General features: G+C 33.9%; 1 protein-coding gene across 3 annotated transcripts; it reads left to right on the forward strand.

Moving 5' to 3' along the window:
• Positions 1-1,250: 1,250 nt before the first annotated feature.
• LOC111008128 (putative protein S-acyltransferase 19) lies at positions 1,251-8,073 on the forward strand. 3 transcript variants are annotated; one of them, XM_088118959.1, is made up of 10 exons: positions 1,251-1,504; positions 2,898-3,011; positions 3,435-3,648; positions 3,736-3,842; positions 4,876-4,944; positions 5,044-5,115; positions 5,204-5,332; positions 5,440-5,520; positions 5,748-5,948; positions 6,560-8,073. In XM_088118959.1, the coding sequence occupies exons 1-10, from the start codon at positions 1,460-1,462 to the stop codon at positions 7,649-7,651; spliced, it is 2,124 nt and encodes a 707-aa protein (XP_087975085.1). In that variant the 5' UTR covers positions 1,251-1,459; the 3' UTR covers positions 7,652-8,073. The 3 variants fall into 3 exon arrangements, with proteins under 3 accessions (XP_087975085.1, XP_022136413.1, XP_087975086.1); XM_088118960.1 differs by adding an exon at positions 1,660-1,933 and having other exon boundaries at positions 1,252-1,504; positions 3,435-3,842; XM_022280721.2 differs by having other exon boundaries at positions 3,435-3,842.
• The last annotated feature ends 1,516 nt before the right edge of the window (positions 8,074-9,589 follow it).

The raw sequence follows: 9,589 nt of genomic DNA on the forward strand, positions 1-9,589 counted from the left end.
TCACCCTTTCTCGGAGACCAATCACTTTTTTTTATTAAATTATTGTATACTTTAGTTATTTATTTTTCATTTATACTAATCGTTTTTTTCTAATAAAATTTTGTACTATTTTTATTAGTTAATGTAATTTTATTATAAAATATTGTAAATTTAAATTTAAATTTAAATTTAAATTTTACTTTATTGTTATTGATTAATATCAATTGGTTTTCTAAAATAGAATTCATTATTAAATATTATAATAATAAAATTTATTATTAAATGTTGATGATTCTAATTTTGTAATTTTGTTTTAATTATTAATATTAAATAAATTATTATAATAACAAATATTTACTATTAATAATAATAGTAATAAAATAAATAAAATTATTGTAATTAAAAAAATTAGCAAAGAAATGGATATACGATTAATCGTCATAAAATCGATTCCTATTCTAAATAGTTATAGTAAACAACATTAAAAGAATTATAATTTCGATTTAAGAAAATTTTTGATAAATAACATCGAAAAATAACATTTTCATTCCGATTCATCCCATTCCAATTTTTGATATATATGGTGGGCCTACTCATCAAAGAAGTTAAAAAGGTGGAAATGAAATATTATTTAAGCAAAAAAGGGAAAACAATATAAAAGTGGCGAAAGAAAAGAAGTGACATTGTTATTATTGGGACCCACAGAAACGGCAACATTAAATAACGCCTCTTCCTTCCCACCAAAACTATCATCTCGTTCTCTTACCTAATACCCCCCAACTCACATCTTCGCATTATCATTAAATTAACCATATAAAATTTAAAAGAAAAAAAAACCCAAAGGTAACAAATAATTTAATTAAAATAACTCATGTAATTTTCTGTCAGAAAATAAAAATAAAAAGTTAAAATGCTCCATGTAATTTGAAAATTGTAATCATTTAATTTTTATTATGATTTTTTTTTATCAAAGTATAGATATTTATTATATAATACATTTCGTAATTTATAAATACGTTTAGTCTTTTATTATTTATTAATTTAGGTATATAAAAATTTCGTTGAACCTTAGTAAAATTATTACAAATTTAAAAATACATAACTAAATCCTTACTCATCAAAGTTTAGATTGGAGTGAGTTTACTTTTAATCAAAATTGTACTTAAAAAAATTAAAATTTTTTAATAAGTTTATTATTAATTGTTAAATATTTTAATTTTAATTTTTCCTTTTTTTCCTGAGATTCTTTGTCAACGCTGGCCTTGACGCTTCCTGTTACGGCCCCCATCTTCCATCTGCCGTTCATTTTCACTGCTTCGCCGCTTCCTCTTTGATTCTCTCTGCTCTCTTGGGGACTCGCTCTCAGCTACAGGCACTAACTCTCTCTCTCTTTCTCTCTCTTCTGCTCGCCGGCCGGCCGTCGGGAGTGTGGAAGCTCTGTTCCTACTTCGCCAGTGTGTGGTGTTTCGATTCTGGAGTTATGGTGAGGAAACATGGATGGCAACTCCCTGCTCATACTTTTCAGGTACTAATGCGATCGTTCTCCAGTTTGTTTCTTCTTGCTTGCTGTCGGGTTTTTCCTTAGACTGTTTTAGGGTTTTGTTCTGCCAATGTGCGTTTGGGGAATGGCTAAGTTGCGGCGGTTGAATTTGATTTTCTTGTGTTGTTTGGTCGTTGCAGATTGCCTGAAACTTAATTCCCAGTCTCTCCTGAGTAACGATGTGGAGACCCTTTTTTTTTTATTGCTGTGTTCCGTTGAGTGGTAGTGAGACTGGGATTTGGTCTGATGGGCTGCAGAGAGAAGTGAGAATAAATGTGTAGTAATACTGCAGCTTTCAAGACTATCGTCTAAAATAGTTCATTGCTCGAGTCCTGCGTGATACTGCAGCTTCTGATATCTTGATGGAATTTTCGTTCGTGGTCTCTTTTTCCCCGTTTTGCCCCTGGATGATAGGTTTAGGGAATTTCTTTTTTTAGCAAGCTTTCTTGGGTAATATATGATTAATCATTTACCCGAAATTGGAGAATGTTTGGTTTTCTGGAGTTGGTCTCGGGCAGAGGGATGATATTGCGGGAAGGAAATAGGAGGGTTTTTTTTTGGTAGCTTGTTATTGATAAAAGTTTAATAGAAACTGTTTTTAAGATTTGTTATTAGATGTTAAAATTACTGTCCATGACTTGATTGAGAAACGTTAAGTTGTTTTAGAAATGTCTGAGGAGAAAGAAGAGAAAATACCGTTTTTGAAACAGTTAATCAAACATTTTTGGACGAAATTTTGTTCTGAAAAACAGTATAGTTCTTAAAACCAACTTCTTAATGACAACACTAAGTACTTGAATATTTGCTTGGGCGGCTATTTAAATTAATGAAGTGAACTAAGTATTTAGTCCTCGTAAAATGAATAGTGAATATTTAGTTTGGGAGCTTGGTAGGCTTAGCACTTCATTGTGGGGGTCGGTTTCTAAGAGTTTTTGTAATTATTAGTTAAGTGTTATTATTTTGGACTAGAGCCCCATTCTCTAGGGGTGTTCTATGGTCGAGCTGTTTTTTGTATGTCTTTGTATATTTTTTCATTTCTCTCAATCAAAGCTCAGTTACTTAAAAAAAAATAGTTTCATTTTCTACTCAATTCTCTCCTCAACCTAGGAGAAGTTAGAAGTCTGATTTCTGAACTTCAACAAGTTTTATATTATGTGGAGCACAATTTAAAGTGTTGATATGGTCACCAGAACCAGGTAGATTTTAACCTTGTGACATCAGTTTGTACGGTAGAAGCTAGGAATGTAGTTGAAAAGCTTCGAGTCTTACTTTCTTTTGTTTTGTCGTGTTTTACTTCTTATTATTTTTAAAAATTTTATGAGTTATTGTAATGCCTGCTTTGAGTTGCTTTCTAATGGTTTTTTTGTTTAATGTATAGGTTGTTGCAATTACTGTCTTTTGTTTACTAGTGGTGGCGTTTTATGCTTTCTTTGCTCCCTTCCTCGGAGGCCTTGTTTGGGAGTACATATTGCTCGGCATTTATTCACCAGTGGTATGCAATATTATTTCTGACTCTTCCTTTTTTCCCTTTATCAAGCATATGCATAATGCTCTCAATTCGAGTTATCAATTCATGGAGAAAGATTTTTCTTCCTTGCAGATCCTGAAAGTTGTAATCTATTCGAATTCTCTTCCTAGCTCGATATCTGCACATTTCACCTTTTTGTTTTCCTCTAAAAATGGTTCATTTATAGCAGTCACTAATTTTTGGATAAGGAAAGTTATTGCATTGCCATTAACTATCCATTTTTTGGACCGTACCAAGTCTAGAATATTGAGAAATTGGTTATTGATCCCTCTAGACCATATTGTCCTTTAGATTGACCATGCGTGTACCATAGAACATCTTCCACACCCCACTTAAATTGTGGAAATCTATTTTTTTCTCACTCTCAATCTTTGCATTGCATTGCAGGCACTCCTTGTTTTCATTCTTTATGTTCGATGCACTGCAATTAATCCAGCTGACCCTGGTATTATGTCTAAATTTGATCATCGGGTAGCAAACCCCAACAATAATCAAGGTTTATCATCGAAGAGTCTACCACAAAATTTAGATGAAATTGTAAATGTTAGAAATTCTTCCCCATCATCAGCTTCCAGAAGTTCCATATCAGGAGCTAATTTGAGTAAGAAAGGCTCTGTAGGAGAAATTTATAGAGTAGACAATCCATTGGAACACCCAACAGTTCGCAGTACTAACAGTTTTGGACTAGTTTGTTGTGCATTGTTTGTACATGAAGATTGTCGAAAAAATGATGGAGCAGCGGACCCTCTAAGTGCTGCTGAGGATGCTTTGTTCTGCACATTGTGCAATGCTGAGGTATTTGGTTCGGATGCACTATCATAGTTATGACAAAAAATAGTATAGTATCATAGTGAGTCATAACAATAAATGTTAATATTCTGCTTTACTTATTCATACATCTTTCCCCTTATGCATCCAGTATCAGTTTTATATAATAGTTAAACATCGTCAAGGTTATTAAGCTTGCTCAACTTATTATGAGAAGATAAATTAATCGTAAAGAAATTTTAAGATTACCTCATTAACATCCATGCATTATTGATTATTTTTTCTCCTTATCAAGATTGTTCCTAATCTGTATTGAACACAAAGAACAAGACTTTTCCTAGCAACTTGTCATTACATAATATTAGCTATAATGATGTACAGGCCATTTGTTTTAATATCTAAACTGCCACCCAAGTAACATTCTACTGGCTACTGCTCTGTCTTACCAATATAAGATGAACCTTTCCTCATTTCTATTGTTGCACACATCACATTTATGATAATTTCAAAATATCAGTCTAAGGCATCACAAAAGCTTGTGGTCTTCAGATTCTTGTTCTAATTCTTTAATGGATAGGTTACTTGATATAATACTGTTTTATCAAAACGTTATTAGGATACTCTTCAATTCATCTGTTAAAATCAATGTTGTTTAATGAGTTTAAAGGAGTAAAGGTATAGAGCTTATACAGAGAACCAATAATATCATTATACATCAGTTGCATAGGCTTATGATTGGGTGGCATGGCAGCTATTTTTGGTATGCTTTAGTGCTTTAGCATCAGAAAGTTCCATGGAGAATTTATCTCTTCAACTGACGCTATACATGTTCTTGTATATATATACTTTTCCATTTACTAGGTTAGGCAGTATCATTTAGCAACCGATTTTTGCAAAATGTTTCTTTTTTCTTTTGTGGAGTGACTTACCTTTTCTTTCCCCCATAGATTTACTTGGATGTTTTTATTTTTTATTATTTTATTATTTTTTATAATTAGTCGCATGCTTCTATGATCACAAAAGTAATTTTTTATGAACTATGAATATTTGAGCGTTGTAGGTGCGCAAGTTCAGCAAACACTGTAGAAGCTGTGATAAATGTGTTGATGGTTTTGATCACCATTGCCGGGTATATCTTTCACTTTTTTAAAAACCATTTAGTTTGTTTAGAATTTCATTATGTCAAGATCTTTATTGAGGATCAACTGTCTTTTCAACATGACTGCAGTGGCTCAACAACTGTGTGGGCCAGAAAAACTACATCACCTTTATTTCTCTTATGGCAGTAAGTCTTGTTTGGGTAAGTATTAAAAACTGGATACTATTCTATGAACCCATAGTATACCCTGTCATCTTGCTGCTAATTACTTGTTACCTTCGTGGTTCAGCTTGTTGTTGAAGCTGGAGTGGGTATTGCTGTTTTAGTGCGATGTTTTGTTAATAAAAAAGGCATGGAAACTGAAATTATTGATCGACTTGGAAATGGATTTTCTCGTGCCCCCTTTGCGACAGTTGTGGTAAAGACAAAATTTGGAATAAAAGCCAAATAGTTGTAGCTTGCATATGATATTGTCAAAAAATCAAGTTAAGTGCTAATTACTAATCTGCATTTGGTTTTATCCAGGCAGTGTGTACTGCAGTTTCCATGCTAGCCTGTATCCCTCTGGGTGAACTTTTCTTCTTCCACATGATATTAATCAAAAAGGTCAGTGGCGAGAGCTTAAATAGTTTTTTCATTCTCCATGATCTTTGCTTGGTCTTGGGAAAATACTGTGGTGGGGTTATAGTCCACATTATGCATTTGAAAGCAAAATAATATTTCTATATCTTCCAATATTCCATCAAGTTGGAAAACTAATGGATCATTAATTATGCAGTTCACTAGGTGTTTGGATTTTCTCATCAGTTATTTTCCTACGTGTGTTGAAATAGGGTATTACAACCTATGAATATGTTGTTGCGATGAGGGCTACAAGTGAGGCTCCTGCAGGAGCTTCTGTTGATGAGGAATTGCCAAATATAATGTACTCTCCATCTGGATCTGCTACTACTGGTTTGAGTGGTGGAAGTTCTCTTGGTTTACAATACAAGGGAGCATGGTGTACGCCTCCAAGAGTTTTTATTGATTATCAGGTATAGTTATCTTATTCTTTAAATAAGAAACCTTTCATTCTCTCCTACACTTTATGGATATTTGTTTTTTCTATTGGGTAAATATTTTCTGTATGTAACTTGACAACCGACAATTTTAGTTATTAAAACCAGTCATAGGTTGATGGCTTTTTTAACATGCTCCTGTTTGACTATGTCTAAATTCAGAAAAGGAGAAATTGAAATATTGCTTTCATAATGTCCCCATCTGGCGCGTTTCCATAGATTAAAAAAGCACAGCTTTTATAAATCAAAGCATAACCAACAAGTAAATGTAACTTTGCAAAGAGGTTTTCAAAAAATTGGAAGGATAAAGTTTATATATCTTTTTACTAAAATGTACTAGTGTGCGGCCCGGCCATTGAACAACAACAAACTCTAGTTCAAGCTCTTTCATTTTTTGTGTTGTACAGGTAGCTTCTTATTTTGATTTTGAATCCTTGCATGTGGAAATGAATGCAACGCCCTACGCTGGGGTTGACATTTCTCCATTGATATGATTGTAGTTCTATTTTATCCATGGGGAAAATTTGCGTGCTTTACTCTGCACACAAGCTTCTTACTATTAACAAAGCCCCACTTAAATGTATTAGGATGAAGTGGTGCCTCACCTGGAGCCTGGAATGGTCCCATCTACTGTTGATCCAGATGCAGCCGGAGCTTCAGAAAGAGGGCCAAAAGTACCCAAAAGAGCCGTTCGTCTTAGTGCTTGGAAACTTGCAAAGTTAGACTCTAATGAGGCCATGAAAGCAGCAGTCAAAGCAAGAGCATCATCGTCTGTTCTGAGGCCTCTTGATAACCGCCGTTTCCCAGATACTGAATTGAGCTCCAGCGGAAATGTCAGCGTTAGAAGCAGTGTGAGCACTGACACGGGGGTAAATAAAGAGATCAAGAATGATCTTAGGCTCTCTCCAATAAGAAACTCTTTGGCTCCGAGTCAAGCTAGCAGGGATGATTACGAAACCGGAACACAGAGCATGAGTAGCTTCAGTAGTCCAAGCCATGTACATGAAACAGTCACCCTCAGTCCTCTCCCACATGGTAATGGTCTGGGTCGTTTCAGTGCTGCTTCGTCGCTCCCCAGCCTAGTTCCTGAACATCAGTATTCTTCCAAGACATCCTACCCTATTGTTACCGACCTGAGATCGCACACATCTGGTTTTGATGATAAGCTCGCACAGAGGGGAAACATTACTGATCCATTACTGCTTTCAGCCCCGGCTACTTCTCTTCTCAGAGATGTCAGGAAGACATCTGTTGTCTGGGACCAAGAAGCTGGGAGGTATGTCTCAGTTCCCGTATCAGCTTCAGAAACTCGCCCTCCTAGATCGTCGGTGCAGATAGGCTTGCCGAATTTGAACGCTGAAACAAGCAACAATGCTAGAAAGCCAGTTATTCCATCGCAAGCTACAACATCTTCTGATACAAAAGCTCCATTGCAGCAAGCAGAGAAGTTAATGTACACGGGAGAATCCATTTTCTTTGGTGGTCCTCTAGTGAATATCCCTTCCCGAGATAGTTTGAGAAGCGAAAGGGTCTCGACATCGAGAGAGGGCCAAGATAGAATGGCAGTGAACCTATCCCGTGAGTCGAGATTCAAAAGGGACTCAGCTTCAAACCAACTTCCTGTTTTTGTCCCTGGTGGCTATGAGCAGAACCGCCCATCTGGTTCTCGCATAAGGTAGGTAGGTAGGTCGGTCAGTCGGTTGCCGAAGCATTACGATTCAGCTGTCTGAAAGAGGTGTAATTAGAAACTTTTCTCCCGTCAGCAAGTTGGAAAAAGATGCCAAAAGGACGGAATATATCTATTATTGGCCCTGAAATCTTGGAACCCGACATTATTTGGAAACTCAATTGGTAGTCGGTACATGTGAAGCAGTTTCCTCAAGGATCGCATTTTGATTAACACGGAATTTAGGTGTAATTTGTAGTTGAGGTGGAAATCTCTTTCTTTATCTACCTCAAATCTGTAGCCAAAAGGATCTTCCTAGTTTTTAATTCTTGGCCTCTGAACTTCATTGAGGCCATCCATGGAATTATTATCCAGTTCCCTTCTCCAATTTTTTTTTTTTTCCAATCATTTAATTGACACCATCATTTTCCAGTCTCTCTGGATCAAAATTACTGATAATCTTCTATTTTCTGGAGCTATTTTTCTTTTTAATCTCACAGGTTGATGTGGCTAAAATCAAGTATGGTAGAGACCGAGTCGATAACTTCGGGAAGTAGCCGAGGGTTCTTGGTAAGATCGTTCTACTCTTTTCATCTTTAGTGTTCTATTTTGATGCTCGTTGGATACTTGTTAAGTGCAATAAACTAAGACCAAACTAAGATCGGACATTAGTCTGACAAAATTTTCGTAATTCTTGTGAAGAAGTGTTCTAAAAAATTATAATGTTTTCTACCAAAATGTTGTTAAAAGAAGTGTTTTATTTACAAATACTACTCTAAGACTTAGTTTATTTAGTAGGAAAATTGAATTAAAAATGAAAAGAGAAGTTGTGGTGCAGGAATTAAAAATTTTCATATTGTGTCTGTTAAAATTGTTTAGGATCAAAGTTGGAACATTCAAGGTTGTAATATATCAAGTTCCATTTTTTACTCTTTATATTAATATTTATTTAGCAGTTAGAAAAGCAACACGTGTTGCATGAGCTTTTAGTGTTTTTAAAATAAAATTTAATGGTGAGGTTTAGAAATTATTTAATAAATACATTAAAATAAAAAAGTAAAAAAAAATTGAGTTGTATTAATAATTAGTTTTTAAATAAAATATATTTAATTTTCAAACTTGTCTTTATCAAGAACCAAAAACATTGTAGCATAGCATTATATAAAAAAGAAGGTTATATGTCTTTTCCAAAAAAAAAAAAAAAGGGAAAGGAGGAGCAAATGAAGCCATTGGAAATAAAAAGAATAAATTTATAACTGCGTTTATTAAACTAATAATTTTTAGTCTGAAAAAAATAATGTTCTGAATTAAACAAGAAATAAGGAATAAATTACAATAAGTATATAGCAAATCAAAATATAAAAACTTTCTTCTATGGTATCCCTTTTGAAAAGTTTGATATTTATTAAGCTTGACAGGAATTAAAAAAAATTACAATAAATTAGTTAATTAAGAAAAAGACAAAATGAGAAAAGAAAGTTGATCATATATGTCAAAGTAAGTATAGTTCAGCGGTAATTGTCAGGTAATGATATACCTTCAACCAATAGGTTATGAGTTAAGTCTCTCATCTCCACCAACTAAAAAAAAGTTTATCATCTATAGTTCATTTTACGATTACGTATAGAGTATGGATATAACGAGACGTCCAAATGAAGAGTTCTACGAAGAGATCTCGTCAAATGTTAAGTTTAACGCTTTTCCTTGGATTTTGATTTTTAAGAAGTTTTATTCTTATCCTTAAAGTCTTATTATTTTCAATTAAACTTCTTAAATTTTGAGAAATTAGAGTGACTAATCTTTTTTGTGAGTAATTTAAGAATGGGTAGATACATTAATGATATAAATAAAGCGTAAAAAATTTGAAGTTTTCAAAAGAACAAAGCGTATAAAATTTAAAGTTTTCAAAAGTAGGCAAAATTAACTTTTGCAGGTAATCCATCCCAAAAAT

This window comes from Momordica charantia (genome assembly GCF_013281855.1).
Source record: "Momordica charantia cultivar OHB3-1 chromosome 10 unlocalized genomic scaffold, Mcharantia_2.0 BLBB01000010.1, whole genome shotgun sequence".
Lineage (NCBI taxonomy): Eukaryota > Viridiplantae > Streptophyta > Magnoliopsida > Cucurbitales > Cucurbitaceae > Momordica > Momordica charantia.

What these genes read in the sequence shown, in the direction of transcription:
- LOC111008128 (XM_022280721.2), top strand. Translation starts at nt 1,460, where the DNA reads ATGGTGAGGAAACATGGATGGCAACTCCCTGCTCATACTTTTCAG. An exon ending in GTTTTGATCACCATTGCCGG is followed by an intron (nt 4,945 to 5,043) that starts GTATATCTTTCA and finishes ACATGACTGCAG; the next exon opens with TGGCTCAACAACTGTGTGGG. An exon ending in CCCCCTTTGCGACAGTTGTG is followed by an intron (nt 5,333 to 5,439) that starts GTAAAGACAAAA and finishes GGTTTTATCCAG; the next exon opens with GCAGTGTGTACTGCAGTTTC.